Source organism: Caretta caretta, chromosome 22 (genome assembly GCF_965140235.1).
Source record: "Caretta caretta isolate rCarCar2 chromosome 22, rCarCar1.hap1, whole genome shotgun sequence".
Taxonomy (NCBI): Eukaryota; Metazoa; Chordata; order Testudines; family Cheloniidae; genus Caretta; species Caretta caretta.
In genome coordinates, this window is record NC_134227.1 from 20,583,942 (window position 1) to 20,604,645 (window position 20,704).

At 43.9% G+C, this 20,704-nt stretch overlaps 1 protein-coding gene across 4 annotated transcripts in view; it reads right to left on the bottom strand.

The window, feature by feature from the left end:
- Nucleotides 1–20,704, bottom strand: part of ZBTB16 (zinc finger and BTB domain containing 16) — a 178,364-nt gene that overhangs the window by 88,001 nt on the left and 69,659 nt on the right. For all 4 annotated transcript variants that reach the window (XM_048827508.2, XM_075122176.1, XM_048827509.2 and 1 more), the window contains exon 3: nt 7,273–7,370. In XM_048827508.2, coding sequence (XP_048683465.1) covers nt 7,273–7,370 — 98 coding nt within the window. The remainder of the gene's footprint in view (nt 1–7,272; nt 7,371–20,704) is intronic.

Sequence of the window (20,704 nt, forward strand, 5' to 3'; positions counted from 1 at the left end):
CTTAGGAGTCATTTCTAGGCACATAACCCCAGACTGGCCACCTTTGTCTCCTTGCCACAACTGTGTCATTAGCAGCAGTCTGGCCGGAAATGCGACTCTCCGCTGCCCTGGGCCACGTCACAGTCACTGACCTGCTAAGCAGCACAATGGAATTAAGTCAACAAACAACACGGTCATGCTTAGGGCATTATTTTAAGATTGAGAATTTGCCAGTGCAGGGTTACAAAATCTTGAATGAACACCTGAGCGTTCAAAACAATAATTAAAGCAAGGAATCACACCTTTGCAAGCAGTGTTCCTTGGCGTTGCCTGTTTGGGATTGCATGATGGATCAGTGGATTAGAAAGTGTGTAGTTTTCTCTCTCACACACACAACACACTCTTTACAATGGGTGCCTCCTGAGGCAATCTCTCATTTTAATACATTGGTAACTTTTTGAAACATTCCCCTTCTGAGCTCACTAAATCCAGGACTGGTCTTTACATGGAGGAGAAGTATTTTGTTTGCGGGGGAAGGAAATGGGGGCTCCGTTTGCACTCTCCTCATCTCCATTTTGGACTGGGGGCGGGGAACCATTCTCTCATAAACAAAAGTTACAAGCACCAATAGCTGAAGCTGGAAGCATGGAATTTGCCCTGGCCATCTTCCTCCGTAACAACTAGGCCTTGGTGTGGTTTGAAGAAAAAACTTAAGTCTACAATGAAGCCCAATGCTGGAGACTTGCTAACTGCAACCTGAACATGCAGAGGTGTTTTGGATCAAGGCTATACACATTCACTTAAAAAGAGATGCATATATGTGTAGCTAGCATTTGTTGGTTCAGAGAACTCAAACTCTGCTCATTAAGTCAATGGAGCATGTAAACTGTATGTTCCAAATAGCTTGAGATTTTTCTTTTCCCGCCTCCCGCCCTCTTTTCTTTTCCTGGGAGGAAAAAGATTTAAACTTTAACGTTTCTTAAGACCCACCTCTAATTAAGAGAGCAACCTTAACTCAACCCTATGGAACACATTTAAGGCTCTTAACTATTTTGTCCCTCATTAAATGTAAACCTAAATAAACTACGTTTATACCGTATTTTAGCTTAAAATATACTGCATGTGTAATACTGCCAAGTTAACGTTGCCAGAACACCCTGAACACAGTATTAACAATAGGGTTTGCCTTGCAGTTTTGTAACGATTATAATTATGCTATACATACATGCAATACTTATGCACACACTATTCCAAGAGAAACATACTCCTAAATGGAGGGTCGCACTTCTCCAGACCATGTCCCCACTCTCTCCCTCTCTGCTTTTCACAGTGTCACAACAACCCCCATACAGGTAAGCATTTTAGCTCTATGTGCCTATGATCCACATTCTGCAATACACCAGTAGTAAGTACTATGGCCTATCCACTCATATAGGAATCTATGAGCCAAGTTCCAAAGAGCTCTCAGGTCAATGGAAAACCATATGCAAAGGGAGGATGGATGGGGATTTAGTTCATGGATGGGGATTTAGTTTAACTATCATTAAAAAACAGAACAGTATCAAACCATCCCCTGCACCTGTTCTTGGTCATTAGTAGCAGGTGTCACAGCAGAGGTGGGTTTTGATATGGCGAGGACAATGGCTTTATAGACCAGTTCAGTGAGAGCATTCATAACATCAAATTCTAAGGCCAGAAGGGATCCTTTAGACTTAGCTGCCTAGCACAGGGCTTAGAATTCCCCCCAGTATTTCATGCACTGAGCCCATACACCTCATAACTGAGCTCCAGCACTCGTTAAAGTTTATTTTTAGGAAGGCATTCCATGAGCATATTCATAAAAGCAGGAAAATGGGATGTATGACCAGACCTCAAAGACTGCATCAAAAGACTAAAGAAAATGGATATTTGGACTGAAAAAAAAAAGAGAAGGGGGTAATGATCTGGAAGGACATTTTAGGGAGATGGAATTAGACACAGCAGCCTTCGTCTCTAATTCAAGTGTTTTCTTCTCCTTATATAAAAGTGACGACATGGGTCAAACACGTGCACAACTGCCAACTCCAAATGTTCAAAAATCGTGTGATTTGCTTAAAAATCATGAGATTAAAAAAAACAAACAACAACAGTTGGGTTCTGTTTGCCTTCTGGCATTGGAATATTTAATGATCACAGTTTCCAGCTTTTCTCCACAACTCTGAGGGCTAGAAAACTTAAAAATAAACAAAGCCGAGCTTGTCAAGCAATCTAATTTCAGCAGCTGGAGCTTCAAGAAAGACCACCAAATATTGTGAGACTGACAAAAACACTGGAAGAGGTGGCAACGGTGCAGATTCACCCCTCTTGCTCTTTTTCCTGCTATATAAAATGGGTAGATATTGAACTTAGCACCAGAGCGAGGGCCAGATACTGGAGCGCTGTCTATTTATACCAGCTGCAGATCCGGCCCTACAGTCTCTCAGCTTCCCAGAGAAACCTAAAAGTGGGAGAAAGAGAGGAAAAACTTTCTAACTGATCTCCCAGAGCTGCATGAGAGCATTTCTCCTTTCCCTATGACTGGAAACCCCCAAAAAAGATTTTCCCCAGCACATCACCGGAACTGACAGCAGGTCAGGTGAAAGATGACATGAATTGAACTGTACGTTATAAAATAAGCACCGATTTAGTGCTCATCCCTCCCCAAGCGCCGCCCCCTACCCCCGCATTACAGTACAATACGACCTTGAGAGGAGTCACAGAACCGGGACAGGCCAGAACAATCTCGTTAGTTAATCTGTTAGTTTATTGTTCATTAATTAAACTTCTCTTTATCATCAGGTATCCCTCAAACATTTGATTAGTTGAACACATTCCGACTGAAATGGAAAAACTTCAATTAAATGGAACATTTACTACTGCCATCATCTATGGCCTTTTGAGGTGTGGGGGACCCCAAATCATAAGGGTCTCCTACAGGGCAAACTTCTAATTCAACAAAATTGTCCATTTGGACAATGAAAACTGGATTTAGGAGATTTAATTTTAGCATGCTAGTCACTGAAAACATGACCTCATGTTGTGGATCCAACACAACCTCATTGCATGGGGGGGGGGGGAGAAGAAAGGAAAAGAAGAGGTGCAAAGGTCTCGTGTTTTAATAAATAACAGTGCTGGAATTTAATGCGGCTGTTTTCGAGCGTTCAAACAGCTCCTTCTGCCTCCCCCCACCCTCGGATTTCATCCAACCCCAGACAGATTAGAAAAAAAATTAATCTTGTATGATGACAAACTTGGCTCAATGTTCACTGTACATACTGTACCCACAAGGCTGGCAGCCCGCCAGGGATTGGCATGGGGCCAAAACGACAACAACACACACAGGCAGCATAAGCCAAAAAAAGGGGGAGGATGGAGGAGGAGGAGGAGGGGGAAGGGAAAACACAGCTGAGATGCTCAGTGCAGTACACACGGCCTGCCACAATGCCAGGTATTAGCCAGGACCTCAGAGGCAGTTGGCTTCAGGGGAGCGACTCCGGGAATATACACCGGATGGTAACGCCAGTCAGAATCTGGCCCAATTAAAATGACAACAAATCAGAGGATCCAATCCTGCAAATACTTACAGCTGGGAGTAGTGTTTGATACTGTGAGAAGGACAAAGGGAGGCAAGTGGCCTACTCCTGAGAATAAGGACCATGCTGAGTGAAGTGCGTGCGGGATCAGGCCTTAAAGGCAGAAATAAAAAGGGGCCATTGTCTTTTCATTGATTTATATCTAGTATTTTTTAGAATAAAATCTATAACCGGACTCTTTTTATAAAGCCAGTCACAGCGGACTCTCAGATATATATGAAGGAACACTAGCCTAGGTACAGGAAACACAGAAGAAAAGTCTTCAAGTCTAATTTCTCATGCATCAAGATTAAGAGAAATACAGCAGTCAATATCCAGGACCAAACACAGAAGAAAACAGCAGCACAAGAGTTATTGCTCTTGGTTTTTTGAGAGGCAGGGTGTCAGGGAAATACAGCTAAACAGCGGATGGATTCATTTCCATTTGGAATGCCAAACTCATGCATGTGGGAGGATCCAGGTGTGGCAGATAGTCTAATAAATTGACTACGATCACCATCATGCACCAGGAGTTCAGAGTCAGCCTTCGGTGACAAGAGAGGTTGGAGAGGAGGAACAATAAACAGATCTTCACTGTCTGTACAGCGCCTTGCACAACAAGCATTCTAGGTATTACCGCAATACCATTCAGTATTTGTGCCAGGTTACTGTGCAGTGGGGTTCTGGGGTGCATTGGTATTCCAGAGACTATTCGTGCACCTGACACTGAATGTTGAGGAGAGGCCCATAAGTAAAGGGGCAGAGGTGCCAGAGGAAGGGAGCAAGGTGAATTGCCAGAGCTCTGGGAAGAAACCTGGATAGCAGCTGCGTGATTCCTGGCTCTAGTGTCTGTCATCCACCTCCCAGCAGCACCACGCCCCCCAATTCATGCCCTTCTCGCGGGAGATACTCAGCTGCCCCTAACGCCTGCCCGCGGGACAGCTGAAAGTTCAGCTAATTTAGGGCCAGGCTCTCAAAGCTGGGACTCAGAGGTGTGAGCTCTTATTGGGTCAGGAGAATTTCTCTTTTAGAGACTGGGACAATCCCAAACAAACCTCCAGACTTGAGTGGCTTGGATATAATGGAACCGGATCATCCCCTATTTTCACAACAGGAAAAAACAGCCCTCCTCAACCACTCTCACCATGTGTATGACGAGTCCTCTTGCAGCATCTAGCTGCCCACCCTCCATCAACACAGAGCAATGGGGAAAGCCAGGCGCAACACTGCCTAGCTCTGCGCAAGCCCCTACGTGACCAGACCTGCTGGGGTATCTCACTCATGATCTGCTTCCCTTATTCCAGCCGCAGGCCTCCCCCTTAAGCAAAGACTGACAATTATGTTGCTGGGTAGTTTTGTGCTATGGAGAAGAGACCCTTGGAGACTATTCTGAGTTCCTCTCAAACTCAGTTCACTGGTGCCTTATGCCAGCTTTGAAATTGTGCCCGAGAGCTTGCTGTCTTACTCCCCGTGTGCCATGCAGCCCTCTTCCCTCTCCAAGTCTAATTTCTCATGTATCAAGATTAAAAGAAATACAGCAGTCCATACCCAGGACCAAGCACAGACTGCAGGGAAAAAAAAACAACAGAGGAGTAAGAGAGAGACAGCGCGTGCTCATCTTCCACAGAAAACAATTTATGAAGCATTTGAAAAAACTGATTGTATTTATTGTGCACAATCTCTTCATTTATCCCACATTTGTTTGCATGTCTATGGTCAGATGATCGTGTTTATTCTAGCCCTGTCAGGACCTCTAGAGCTGCTGGTGTATGTCAGAGGAGATTCAATGATCCATGATCAACCATCTAGGAGTCATCTGCTAGGAGATATCTGTGTGCTTCGGTTCCCACTCTGACCCAAACAGAATGGCAGAAGCCACTCTCAGTGCTTAAAGAACAAGGACAGAAGCAGCACCTCCATGAGATGCATGAACTTCAGTTAGGAAATTATCCTGCATCTGGTCTCTCATACTTATTACCATTCACGATTAAAGCACTGGCAGGAATTATAACACTTAGCATTTTATGGAGGTAGGTGAGTAAGTATTAATTATCACCATTTTACAGGTGGGGAAATGGACCATTTGTTCTGTGTTTGTACAGTGCCTAGCACAATGAGGGCCTGGTCAATGACTAGGGCTCTCAGGCACTAAGATAAAACAAACAAACAGAAAGTGCAGTGACTTGCCCAAGGCCACATAGGGAGGGAATAGCAGAGGAAGGATTAGAACTCACTGCCTTCTGACTCTCCACCCTGTGATTATTCCTACAGACCATATGGCAGAAAGTTCTATAGTGATGCTAGCATCCTTCCAAAATTACTCCAAACGTGCAGCCTTGTAAACTCATGTGGACTCTAAGGGTGTGTCCACACTGCAAAAAACCCCCACAGCAGAATCTCAGAGCCCAGGTCAGCTGACTCGGGCTTGCACCACAGGGCTAAAGACAACAATATAGGTGTTCCTACTCTGGCCAAGACCCTCCCCCCAACTGGGTTTCAGAGCCCAGGCTCCAGCCTGAGCAAGAATGTCTACACTGCTATTTTTAGCTCCCTAACACAAGCCCTGGGAGCTTGAGTCAGTTGACATAGGCTCAGACTCACTGCTGCAGGGATTTTTTTTTGGTAGTGTTGCAGTTATGTCTACACTGCACACTAAGCTTAGGTCTGTGGGACCTGGGCTTGTGGACTCGATGTTTCCAAGCCTGCACTTGTGTGTCTGTAAACTTGGCTTTACAATTGCTGGAGCCAGGTCTTGGAGCCATACTAATGATCCATACTACACTACAAAGACCTTCTGACTCAGGACTGCAACTTGTCTCGCGTCCAGACCTGCAAAATGACAAGGCTTGAACCTGAGTCACAGCGGGACTTGGGCTCTGGCCCACCTCCCTAGCAGTATTGCAGGGCCTTGGTCTTGAGTGTTTGCTGACCCGAGACAGACTGATTTGTGTGCGTGGACAGAAGCGTGGGGCATGAGCTCAAACCTGAGTAAGCACCCAGGCTTCGTGAGCAGTGTGAACATACCCCTAAGTGATTTACCCTTGAATGAATGAGACATGGATTCGTATGTACACTTTACCTTTCAGCAAATGGATCCAATGGCTGCCTGCATTTTTTTTTTAAATAGAAAAACTAATTGTATATGGGACTCTATACCCAATAGGAATTTCAGACTAAATTAACTTGCAAAACACATCGTCTTCTCACTAGTTTAGCATTCCAACCTTTCTATATCTATTTAATTAAAGGGCCTGCATAATTTGAACCCAATAGTTAGATTCATTAGACGGAGTGCCTAATTTTGCAACGGTTTTGCTAATGAAACTGCAGTGGGTGCCTGTACGTGGCAAATACAGTACACACACACAGGAAAACCACTCCAATACCGTGGCCGAAGTGGATGGAGGCAATTGAATAGCACTCAGCCATGCAGTAGTCCAAGTCTGTTATTCCAGGGTGCTGAGGACCTGCAAATATTTCCCCAGTTAAAGAGCTGAAAACAAAACCTCTGAAAATGAATGTAACTGGCTCTGGAATTAAAAGGGAATATAGTCATAATTTACCATTCTAAAATGGTTAAAATAATCCCCAGCCCTACACATATGCGTGCACTGTTAAAGTTTGTCTGGGAGTTTCAATAGATTTGGGTCAATATGACAGAGGCAGCAGTCCCCTAACGGAGCATCGAAGTCTCTAAACCTACCTGAGTGAGCCAGTAAGTGCATTCGGAGCCGCAAGCTATCCAAGAATCGTTTCCCACACAACTCACATCCATAAGTCTTCATACCACTGTGCAGCTTCCTAGGGAAAAACAGAGACGGATTAGTCCTCTTGCTTGTTTGGGGGAAGGGGAAAAAGTTTTATTTAAAATGTTAACACTGAGACCTTTTGAATATTTAATGAAATCTACACATTATCTGTGAATATTCTCATTAACTCAGCAGGAACACAAATCACAGATATACTTGTTTCATATAAAGCTAGACAGCTGTAGGGACAGAGGGAAAAATGGGACTTCTGCTGGCCAGCAGCAATGAGGAGGCTCAGCCAGAATATTCAACCATCAAGGCCTACTCCGCTATCAAGGTTGCTAAAAGGGAAGTCATTTCTTGGATGTCCTTTGAGCAAAGGGAAAAGGAGAGCTGCTTTAACTGAGGAGCATGTGGGAAGCCTGCTTGAATCTTCTCCCCAAAGCTTGCTTTAGTGAAGTTCAGAAAGTTTCAGTTCTGGCATTTTAGGAAGAAGGATCCTGTAGGGTTTTGCTTTTCCTTCCCCTAACTGGTTTGTTTACAAAGCACCTATCCTACCTGCCTTTGTCCAGAAACAGAAACCCTACAGGCAAACCCCAGTGACACCATGAAGCAATTAAAGCTGAATGAGAAAGATTACTCTTGTGAAATTTCTAGAGGGACTGCAAGCCCCTTTTAGTAATAAAAGCATCAGAACTCTTACTAGGGTTGCCAACTTTCTAATGCACAAAGCCGAACACCCTTTCCCCATCTCCTACCCTGCCCCTTCCCCAAGGCCCTGTTCCTTCTCCGAGACCCCGCTCACTCCATCCCTCCTCCCTCTGTCACTCACTCTCCCCCACCCTCACTCACTTGCTCATTTTTACCAGGCTGGGGCAGGGGATTGGGGTGCAGGAGGGAGTGAGGGCTCCAGCTGGGGGTGCAGACTTCAGGGCAGGATCAGAAATGAGGGGTTCAGAGAGTGGGGGGGGCAAGCTCCAGGCTGAGACAGGAGGTTGGGGTGCAGGCTCTGGGGGGGGCAGGGGGTGATGGGCTTGGGGTGCAGGAGGGAGCTCAAGGCTGGGGCAGGGGCGCAGGAGGGGGTGCAGGGACCAGGCTCCATGCTGTATTTACTTTGGGGAGCTCCCTGGAAGTAGCGACATGTCCCTCGGCTCGCAGGCGTAGCGGCGGCCAGGCAGCATACTCGCTGCCCTTACCCACAGGCACCGCCCCCACAGCTCCCATTGGCTGTGGTTCCCGGCCAATGGGAGCTGCAGAGCTGGTGCTCAGGGAGGGACTGGGGCAGTGCGTGGAGCCCCCATGGCCGCAGGGACACATTGCCGCTTCCCGGGAGCTGCATGGAGCCAGTTAGGGAGCCTGCCAACCCCACACAAACCAGACTCCCTTTTTGACAGGACGTTTCAGTCGAAAACTGGACTCCTGGCAACCCTGAAGAGATGGCGAGCTAGAGATGCACCCATCCCTACAAATACTTCATGAAGGACATCAACGCTGTCCTTTCCATTGAGGGGGAAATGTTAGGATACGTACATCGATGACATGTATTCGTGCATCTCACACCACCTGGACCAAGGATAGCAACAGACGAGCACTAGCCAAAGCAGCAGAGCTCAGAAGCAGATTAGAAGAGTGGCCCCTTTGGAAAGCGAACAGCAGGAACTCCATTGCCCTAATACTGCTTGCTACTGCAGTAGCTGGAGTCCGTATTGGGGGGCAAGAGGTAGGCTGCAAGGTCCCTGCTGAGAAGTGCCATCCAGATGTTGCTGGATGTTTGGAGAGCTGATGAAGCATAAACACAGCTCACTCTTCTGGCTAAAAATACTGCACGTGAGAGACTCTCCAGGCTAAGTACCAAAGGGAAGGAGGAGGATGGAAGGAATAAAAATATCTCACTAATGCTTCTCCCAAGAGCAGTACAGATGGGACAGAATCCTGGAGAGTTTTACTACAACTGGTCCTGCGATGAGCATCCTTAACTCCTATTATCTCAGCAGGAGCAAAGGCAGGGTGCTAAGTGTCTTGCAAGTTCACCCCCAGAAATAGGGCAAAGCGATGTCTGTTCCCAGAATTGAAGCAGCAGATGCTTGATGCAGAGTTTCGGTTTTAGTATTTTACTGTTCAAATTTGCTTAAATGTAGTCAACAAGTTTAATGACAAGTGGCACTGAACAAAGCTTTCATTCACTCCTTGGTCAGAATCTGACTAGAAAGGTGGGCATTACAGGGGAAAAAGTAGGGAATATTTAGGGCACTAAAATCCTTACATATATTTCACTTAATTGGATTCCCCCGTTGAGCCCAGATTGGAGAGTCTGGAGAGATGGGTAGTGCATCAAGATTGTGCTTTCTGCACTACTTAGCTCAGAACCCAAACCACTCCTTTCTGGAAGGATGTTCATTCTTCTTCCTAAAGAAACAACCCCACTCAAAAGCAATTCAGTAGATCCTAGTGCACTCTACTAGATTAAATAATATTTAGCAGACACCGCTTGTGCGGATCTGGTGAGCAGCGCTGCCCAAGCCAGAAAAAAATTAAGTTATTATTAAAATGCAAGTGACATGTTAAAGGCACTTGCTCCCTGGCAGCATAAAGCACACGAATGCGCTAACCTCAGAAGTCTATGGACAATCATGACCCTGACAAGAGGATACAGTATCCTAGCAAACAGGAGCCTTCTTTCCACTCCTCAACTCACACTGCTACAGCCAGAGAATTCTTTCAATCACAGTTTTCTGTTATTCACTAACCACCCCCCAAAATCCATCTTTTCCTCCACCCCCTTTTAAGACCAATTATTGGTCAATCGCAAGTCTCACGCACATTGACGTTGCAAGGCAAAGTTCCAAAGTTAACTCACGATCATCTATTGTTGAGCCAACTACACTCAGAAACATTAAACAGAAAACATCAAATGAACTTTGACTATTTCACAGTGTCAGAGGTTGATACATGTATTGTTTAGAAGCAGCCCATGCTTTGTAGTTGACACAAGCATTGAAAAGCTATCAAGCCAAGTTTGCTACATTTTCCTAAGAGAGATGCACACCCATTTATTGTGATCTTTTCATACAGATGGAAGTGGAAGAGTCTAACAACAAAAACACATGCAGGTTTCAAAATAAGATTCTATAAAAAGAGTTCTTTGCTGATGTTTTCATCCGACGATAGAGTCAAATGACCTACTCAACCTTCTAATCAAATCCACTATTTATTATCACTTTGTTATAAGACAAACATGTTTTATTGCATTGGTGCCAAATATAAACTACAAACTCAAGATAATACTTAGTCCTGCCACGAATGCAGGGGACTGGACTAGATAATCTCTCGAGGTTCCTTCCAGTCCTTTGATTCTACGAAACAGTTCTGTGCAGAACTGGGCAGGGTATACGTATCCCAGAAAGCAGGGATCCATTGACACTTTAGTTGGCCATCCAGCATCAGAAGACCCTGAAAGTCAGTGGCTGGGCCATAGTAACAAGCCACAAATTATGTACAATTAGGAGTCCAGTGACATTTTAAAGACTAACAGATTTATCTGGGCATAAGCTTTCGTGGGTAAAAAAACACTTCTTCAGATTTTTTTTTTAAATGAGGCTCACAAACATTCTTCTACAAAGAATTCTATGAAGAACGGCCCTTTTCCCAAATGTCTACCATCATTTATTCTAGTTGGGACTGAGTTCACCATAGCCTCTTAGTTAAGTGGCCCTCTTTCAAAATGGCCACTGTTTCCAAAGAGCATAGAGCCAAGCTGCCCTCAGGGAAGATGGTGGCCCCAGACAGCATCCGTTTTTAAAGGTTGAGACTACACATCTTCAAACCATTAGAAATATCACAAAGTAACCTTCTTCTTTCGTATTCATTTATGCAACTTTAATAATTTAAACAAAAATTGCCAGGTAAAAATTAACTTAAACTGAAGTGAAGACGAGGATTTATCACTAATTTACAGGTAAAAACACATTTACAGGATGTGGTGATTATCCACCATGTTTTTAATTTTTTTTAAGGCCTGGAAAAGCAGAAGTAAGAGTTGTTTTGGTGCCTAACTCCATTCTGTAGTGGTAAGAGGAGAAATAAAATAATGAGGAAAAAAACTAGTGTGGGCCTTTAAAAATCAGTAATCTAATCTGGGACCATAAAACACCGTTCGGCACTAATCTTTGCTGTACGATTACCGCGCGGTGTCACTACCAGACAATTTTAAGGATAACTACTAACCCCGGCTGCTGGGGAAGGAAGGGCACAATCCCAGCCTTTCCTACAGCCCACATATGGATGGGGACAAACCCCAAACCCTGGAAGTATGGGCAAGCCCACATGGCAAACAAACGTTGCTGCAAACCGCCACCCCCGCTTCCCCTCCCCTTATCTAGATCTCAAAAGTATCTCCCAGACGCACACGTGCCAATTGCATCCTGCCATTTCTCATACCCCACAGCTGTGTGAGAGATTCTACCCAATCCCGTTGCAGGGTGGGTGGTAAGAAAGCCGAGTAGGCATACACAGTGCAAATGCTACTTTCAGGGTAATGTCTAAAGATAGCCTGTGCTCAGACTGTCACATGCTTGAAACAAAAACACTGTGTCCAACTGAGATCTTTCCCAGGGAAGAAACAACCCTGAAAACACAAACACGCTCTTGCACTCATCTCGAGTCATCGCTCAGTCGAGCAGCACTCCAATGTTAAACCGTCCATTTGCACCAGACTGGGTTAAGCGATGCCCTGTGGTCCTTACTGCCTTTCACTTAAAAATAATAATAACGGAGGTGGTGGGTTTAAGAGGCACAACGGTTAATAACTCATCTTGGAGTCAATGGCGAAACTCCCATTGACTTCAGTGCCACAAGATTGGGTCCCAACAAGGCTTGCTGCTGTCTTTCCTAACAGAGCTCTGGACTGGGATACAGGGATTTGGATTCAATTCCCATTTCTGCCATAGGATTGTTGGGTGACGCTGAGCAAATCACTTCCTCTGTGCCTCAGTTTCCCCACCCATAAAATTGGGGATAATGGTACCGACCTCCTTTGTACGTGCTTTGAGATCTACAGGTGAAAAGCACGGTGTAAGAGCTAGGTATTACACTATAGTGGATACACAAGTTACTAACACGCAAGCTAGGGCATCTTTACTGCAGAAGGAAGGGGAATATTTGTCAACGTGGCCAACAATCCGCTTATCTTAAAAAAAAACCCAAAAAATGAACTTTGTTTTTTGGCCAACAAAAACTTTTCCTCTCTGATTTCTAGACTGGAATGTCAAGATAGGATGGAGCCAAACACATGGTGCCTTGACAGAGAACAAAAAGTATTAACCTGACTAGAGATACCAAGATTTAAGCCAGGCCCACTAGGAGCAAGGTTGGTTGGGCCAATGTGTGGGATGAGGTGGTATGTGTGTATGGGGACTGAGGATATATCGGGAGAGAGAACAGCAGTGGATACGCATCATGAGCATCTGGAGCCAGCAAGCCAGCCGTACACCCTTCCTGCCCAGTAAAAGAAAAACTTCATGGTGTGTTTCACATCTTTCTTTTTTTGGTACAAATTCGTATTACACAGAGCTATTTGACAAGATGGTATTGCCACATATTATGCTTGCTAGCAATAGAGCTCATTGCTCCGTGATTAGTCAATATTAATAAACATTACCAAAGGCATTTACAACACAATTTACTTGTTTAATATAGCACTTGATGCTCGCCATAAAGTAAATATATCAATAAAAGGCAAACAATTTCAATCAGATTTACAATAATAAAGCACAAACAATAACTAGACAAGTTAAAGAGGAAATAAAGGTGTTCATTGGATAACTTCTTTTAACCCTTTCACTGCCACAGAACCAGGTACATGGCTTAAATCCATCTGTGTTGATGCATTGTAAGGATGCGGTGAATAAGGCATGCCAGAAGGGCATATTTACTACACTGAACAGTACCCTCCCCTCAAGTGATAAATGATGTGTTTGATCAGTATTTCTGTACAGGGACTAGAACACTGTGTTCTTGAGGTTTTTAAGACAGTTTGGACACCACCAAACGAAAAATACTTGAATGCGAGGGATCGCGGGATTGCCAGAAAACCAGATGCTTGCAGCCACACTGCCTTGTGCTGGAGCCCTGTCAAACCTCCAACTAATACGGACAGGCCAAGTCAAGATCTCTCAGTAAATGTCAAGGTGCTGCAGGGAGTGATCTGGGGGAGAGGGCCCCCTCCTCTTAGAGTCAGCATTGAACCAAAGCCATAGCACGGTTCTAGGGGACACTTGCTGCTGGAGGGGACGTCTTTTTCATGAGATGCATGCTGCAGCTGCGCTTTAACGTACCTTGTGTGGTCGCACTAAAGAAACCCACCTCAACAAGGGCGCAGCTTCCAGTGCTGGGGCACTGTTTACACGGGCGCTTTACAGGGCTGCAACTTGCTGCTCTTAGGGGGGTGTTTTTTCACACCCCTGAGCAAGAAAGTTGCAGCGCTGTTAATTGTCAGTGTAGACACGCCCACAGTAATTAACTCCTGACCACCTGTTATATGTATAAAGGCCCCTCTTGAGTCAGGATGTTACCCAAGCTGGCTTCCAACCAGAATATTGGGGTTACCACTTTCTACCTAGCTGAAAGCCCACCCACAGTGTCCATTGGTGGCAGTCTTCCTCACTTCCTGACAACCAACCGCTGCTGCCTTCCCCCTCTGAGGGGGCTGCACTTCATCCACGATGGAAGTGTCCCTTTCACAAAGGGTCTGATCCTCTAAGATGCTGCATACCTTCAGTCCCAGTGCAGTCAGTGGGAAAGGAAAGAGCTAAGGGCTTTACACGAGTGGACCCCACTGACTGGAGTGGAGCTAAGTTTACACTGTCTTGGGATCTATCCCAGAATCTGTCAGTGTTCTTTGCGTGGAATGGTGCTATATAAAAGTTACACTTCGAGAAATAGGGGGGAGGAAGGGAGACTAAAAAAACCATGTTGTTTCCTGCATTACACAATCGTATTAAAAAACACCAGTTCCATTGTATGTACACATAGTCTGTAAATCGAGCTGGATGTTAGTCAGGCTCTGGAGTAGAGCAATTCGTTCTAGTTCTTGTAACCGTAAGGACAGACAATAACATTTGAAGCTAACCACAATCCCAGTAAAGTGCTTGCAGATAAGACTTTTCCCTCTCCTCTCTCTCCCCCCCATCCTCCCCCACCAGAAAAAGTGTTAGAACAGGGTGTCAGAAACGACAAAAGAACACATTAATCTTACTAGTGCAGCAGCTCACATAGAAATCTACATGGCAATCAAACTTCAGCTTTGATATTTCCGGCCGTTACGTAACCTGCTCATTGTTTTAAAATGCTCGAGTTCTCACTAAGTAATTTATTTGAAATATCTTTATCGACAGATTTCACCTGAGCACAAAAGTTTTCTCATTTGGTGTCTACTTATAGGACGATCTTATCGTGCACAATCTTATACAGTCTCTTTCAACAAGGTCTTAAAAGCGCTTTATCTTCTAGGTTCCTGGTAGCAAAATATGATTGAAATGTTCTATTTATGCTCACTGGATTAAGGAGATGTTGCAAAATTGCACAAAAACCTGGCAGATGTAAGCAAGGTATTACAGCCGGTCAGGCTGTTAAGATCTAAGTGAGGAGATCAATACAGGTTTCTGCACTTTTACTGAAGTTGTACCTTTAAAATAGAAGGAGGGGGGGTTGTTAAGAACATTAAAATAGATCTCTCCTCACTGATATTATCCAAATTCGGGTACAGAAAGATAGACTGAACTTTATTATGACAGCTTGATGCTGAAATTAAATTCCAACTATTCTGTTTGTCCTGAGATGTCCTTATAAGCAAATTAAACTAAACAAAAGGATATTCAGGGATTAAAAGGAACAGCAATCTGGAAAGGTCTTTCTTTCCATACAATCATGCCACGCTTTTCGATATAGTATCACTAGTCAATACTTACAGCATGCAAAATTACTTTACTGTGCAACATTAAATGAGTACGTCTCAAAGTATACAAATTTTCTGCTGCAACTGCTGGAGAAACAAAGGCCTCATGATAAATTCCGGCTAAAATCCTAGATTTAGGACACTAGCATGGCTCAAAATCCAGCTTTTTTTATTTGGAGGAGACTATGCTACAATGCAAGAGTATGCGTCAGCCTTGGAATTTGTCCATAGGTATGGCAAGTGGTGTTGTACAATTGAATTTCCTCTTGGAAATGGGGTTTGCTGCAAAGGAGTGAAGAATAGAGGGAGATGGATAAGGATTTCCCCCTCACCCCCCCACAACCCCTTTACATGCTCTACTCCAGGATTAAAGTTTCCATTTCCCTCCCTCTTTACCAGCAGGAAGAGGCAGCTAAAGATCTGACCTCAATTTTGTCACATGGATGTAATACCCACAAAAGGGTTAAGTTGGTTGAAAGCAACTTTGAGAAGTAGCTGGAAAAAATATCACGTGCTCGGGGTATGGCCAGCCAATGAAAGTTTGTCCTGGTGACATAATAGTTCTAACCTGGTTTTTCACTGGTAGGGCATGCTGTGCCTTCCCTGGTCTCCTGCTTGAGAATTCTGGGGATAACGTTTCTATGGAACCTTAAAGAAGCTTCTCTCTTCCAGTTCTTTGTAAATGTTTGTTTTCCTGCCTCACCTCTGGATTCAATTATTAGTGCTTGAAATATTATAGCCCTCAGAGTTCATCCAAGTCCCAGAGGAACTGCATTTCTGAGAACCTCTAAGACAAGAGAACGTCATGGCCTTTCCAGTCTTCCAACATTCCCCACCCTCTGTCCGTGGCCTGCTGGGGACAATCTCTTTTTCTGTGTCCAGGGGTAACCGTTTTATTAGTTCAATACCTTCCAAAGCCGTCTAATGCATTTCAAACTGTGTCAGTGCCACGGTCTGGGTTTTTAACTCCCAACAGCAGGACATCCTGCTGAAGATTAGTAGACCAGCAATATCATGCTACTCCGGCCATACAATCCATTTACGGGGGCTGCAAGGTAGCTTTCCCTCAGCCAGTGGGAAGTGTCACGTGCTGGCTTAGAATGGTCATGCCCTCTAGGGGCTGGAGGCCTGCAAAAAAAATAAGCAAGGCCAGGGAAATGAGATTTCTACTTTTGCACAGAGAGAAGGGGAAGTTTATCAATTCTGTTCCAAATACAAGCGGGCCACTTGCTGACCATGACAACTGCATACACCTCCACCAACAGAGCATCTACGTAACTTCAGTCACACTAAATACTATGCACCAGGCTCTTGCTGGGGGTGGGTGGGGAGGGGATGGAAATCAGGCCAAGTAAATAAAGTGAAGCTGTTGGGAAGACCTCAGCACCAGCAGGCACCTGCCCTCATGGGAGACCATTCCAAAGAGGTGGTGTTTTTTTTTTAAATGTGGTTTTCCCTTTAATTATGGTTTATTAAAAATGCACGTTTAAATATCAAACTGGCTTGGAGCTAAAGTTTTCAGGTCATCAGCTATTACTCAAGAATGTTTTGGCTTTGGAAATAAACTGTCTATTTGCTATTCCAACCTTCCTCAAAGTAAGGAAATTAAAAATCAACACATGACCTTGTTTACGGAGAGGTAGCACAGAGCTGTGATTATGCAACTATCTTTGTTCGAAGGCCTAAAAGCCAGGAAGCGTACAGTACCTTGAGGAGTAGCTATAGATCATTCAAAGCAAACTTGCTGAAGGAAGAGCCCTTCCCTAAGTAAAAACCACAAAGACAGGTTTGCCAACGAGTTCCCTATACTTTAAAAAAAAAAAATGCAGCAATATTCCTTTCCAAACAGACACTGGAAAGAACAAACAAACAAAAGCTGGAATGGAAGTAGGCCCCTTACAAGCTGTAAGTAATTAAAAAGGCCTGTAAATGCCCTGCAAAAAGCACTTCAAAGAGACAGTAATTCCAGCAATGGCTAGTCAAGAGCGTGTGGTGTAAAAATTATGAGTTTTCCCAACAGGGTGCTTTGTGTGAAAAGGACAGGATTGGTGGCAAGCGATTCTGCACCACTCAGGAGATTTTTATGTTCAGTTGCATACAATGGGCATGTGCAGGCATTTATCAATATGTACTTTATCCACGTGTACACAGGAACAGTGTGTGGAAGGGGAAATAAACTACCAAAGGCTTTCCTCATTACAGGCTTTGTTCCAACTCTGTGGTAGTGAATTCACCGTACCTAGGCTCCAGACTAATCCACAAGCTAGCCAATAGAGTCAGTACCAGTTACGCACCAACTACTGCAATAGCTAGGAGGGAAATTTCCAAAAGCTCCTGGGATTTAGGAAGCACAAGTCTTACTACAAACTTACATAAGTGACACAAAGACACGTGATGAACTGCCATGCACATTTTTGTATGAAATAACCAATGCAATCTGTTTGCATTATGGCCTTACTGACTTTTTATTTTCCTAAAGTTCCTATAGGAGTCTTTATTACTCAGCCTTAACTCTGTTATTTCCCAGTCACACAATAGCTAATCCTTTATCCTTCCAATAATTTCTCTCCCTCTAAGAGAGGAGATAAGATGTATGTTCAGTCCTAATATGTAAAAATCACAAATAGCAAGTAGCTCAATTCTGCCATAAACAAATCCCTATTCTGCTCAGTTTACAGCCCCACTCTAACTCCGCCTGCTTAAAAACCCATACATAAAAATGTCTTTTACTATATTTAATTTAATGAGTTTTCATTCCATACCCCCACCTACCTCCCCTTCTTTAAACGAGGAAGACAAAAGCCTGCCTCCTACCAGAAGTGATAAACTAAACCTGGGGTAAGCTTTCCAAATGGATTGCAACTTTGTGGGAAGCCCTCTCCACTCCCCACCCCCAACCTGCCTCCCCCACAATAACCCCTACCATTCCAAACAAGATGTATGGATTTTGGACATTTGATTACTTTTAAAGTATATATTTTCCCCTCAAATAGACTGAATACAATGGTTAGGAAATTTGACAGAAAGCTATTCTGAGCCATTTATTGCCTTAATACGCACCTTTGTCCAACAGGCAGTTTTGACAAGAGCGATAAATTCCAAATTTATGTCAACAGAGCATATGTTGAACACCTCATTTCTGAGCTAAAGCGGCATGCTGCCCCATAAATCACAGTTCTGTTTGAAATGAAAGTAGATTACAGGCCTGTGTTATTGAGCAGTTAGAGCTATAGTCATATAAATCAGAACTTTTAACTCTAGGCGATCCGTTGTGCAATTAACTAAAGGGTACTTTGTCATTTCAAGGCTTGTGCACAGACTTGGCAGGGCGCACAGCTACTGGGGAAAGGCAAAAAAGTTACTGGCAACTAACAGCTTTAACACTGCAGAGCTTTGCTAAATACCAGTTGAACCAGTTAATTCTATGAACAACCATGCTAATAGAAAACCCAAACATTTGCTACACAAATTTGATGTTGTAGATACCTAACCATGCAAGCCCTTTGCTCTAAAAAAAGGCTCTCTCTCTCTCTCACACACACACAAACCCAGTAGAAGTAAAAACTCGTCATTTTTCTTTGAGTATAGAACCCTTGGTGCATGTCTTATTTTATGTTCTATACAGTGCCAAGAAACATTATTTGAGCTCAAATAATAAATAAGGGTAACTTGACATTCACAGCAAGGTTAACCACTCACTTCCACTATTGGAGAACGGGAAAAAAAGGGCATTGTAAGGATCTCCAACTACAGCACCTCTCATCAAATTGAGGTATTTAGGTCTAATGGATAAGTATCTTCTCTGTTATTTAGATATCAGTTGGTGTAACAATGGTGTCCGATATTCTGAAAAGAAGAGAGTTTTATTGTGTTTAGCACTAGCCTTTCCACCATGCCAACCACCAATGCAGTCACATCACAGGCCAGATAAGGAGTAGAAATTCTCTTCCTACCTGCCTGCTTCATTGTGTTAATGAAACACCTGTTTCAACACTGCCAGCATTCAATGGGTGCCAGTCAAGAACTTTGAAGGGCAATGCCAAGACTGGTTGGCCAAACCTGACCTTTGAAGAATCATCCTTCTTAAGTTTTTGCCTCCATTTTCCCCCCCTTCCAAACTGGTCATGCCTAACAAAAAAGTATTGAAAATTGTCCAGCTCGGGAAGGTGAATTTATGGATCTGGCAACCTTGACAACATCCCTGGCATTCACAGATGCTGACTTCTCAAGATGCAATGTTAGTCTAGCATTGTAGTTGAGTTACATTAATCTATTTGGTTTTCACCATTATAAAGGACAAACTTGCACAGAAACTCAGTGTAACTAAACAATCTCACCACGCACCACACAGGAATGCTACTTCCTACAACTATAAAAAGGAATTTCCAGATACACCAGAGAAATTGGTACACTCCAAAAATTACAACAGCAGGGGAGATTTTCAAATTCCCAGCTCCCAGTGAAAGTCAATGGAAGCTGGGCACCAATCTGCTTTTAAGAGTTACTCAGCACCCAGTAGATTTAATTTGTGATCCAAGCCAAAGAAGCATCCCGTACCATCTATTCATTTGTTTCTCTCCTAAGAAGTCACAAACACTGGAATTCAACATTTGACTTTGGTCAAAACCAAAGTAAGCTGGGTCAAATTAGCCCAGCCTCTAGACAACTTTTTCCAGGGACATCTACATCCAGGGTAGTTCCATGAATGGGGAGAGGTAAGAGAGCACCAGAGGAGGGTGGTGTCAGACATGTTTGGCATAAACCAAGAGAAACCTGACGTGATAATTCACGTGCCTTGTCACTTTCATGAACATCTCCTTGCTCATCCCAGAGACTTCCTTTTCGGGAGATTGACAGCAGCAGGTCTTTATCATTGTTTCCTCATTGCACATGAACAATTAAGTGATTTCCATTAAATTTATAGACCACGGTTTTCCTTTCTAGGCTGGATCCATCAGTAGAGATCTTACTGTTTAGAATGCTGGAAAATTCATTTCTCACTGAATAAATTACTCATCCAGAGCCAGACTAGTGACTTTTACTAAAACAAATAAATGTATAGTTAAGGAACAGCAAAAAGCCCCCTAGGATGGCTGATATCCAGATCCATCATTCCTGACCATGCACACTCAACCAGGCCAAAGGGAAAGGATGGAGTTGGCTAGAACGTCACACTCAAGTGCTGCATTTTCTGAGGAAAGGTCACAAACATTAATCCCGATCATTCAAGTGTCAAATTTCTTGTGCAGTGCCTTCCACATACATCTCTTCAATAGACATCACCCTCGCTCTCTTCACTCAGAGAGCAGAGACTACCCTTTGACAGAAAGGAACTTCATTTGCCTTCCATAAGGCACAACTGAATTCATACACAAACTGTCACTTTGCAAGCCTTCAGGCCCTTCACACATGAGTTGCAAATATTTGGAAGTGTC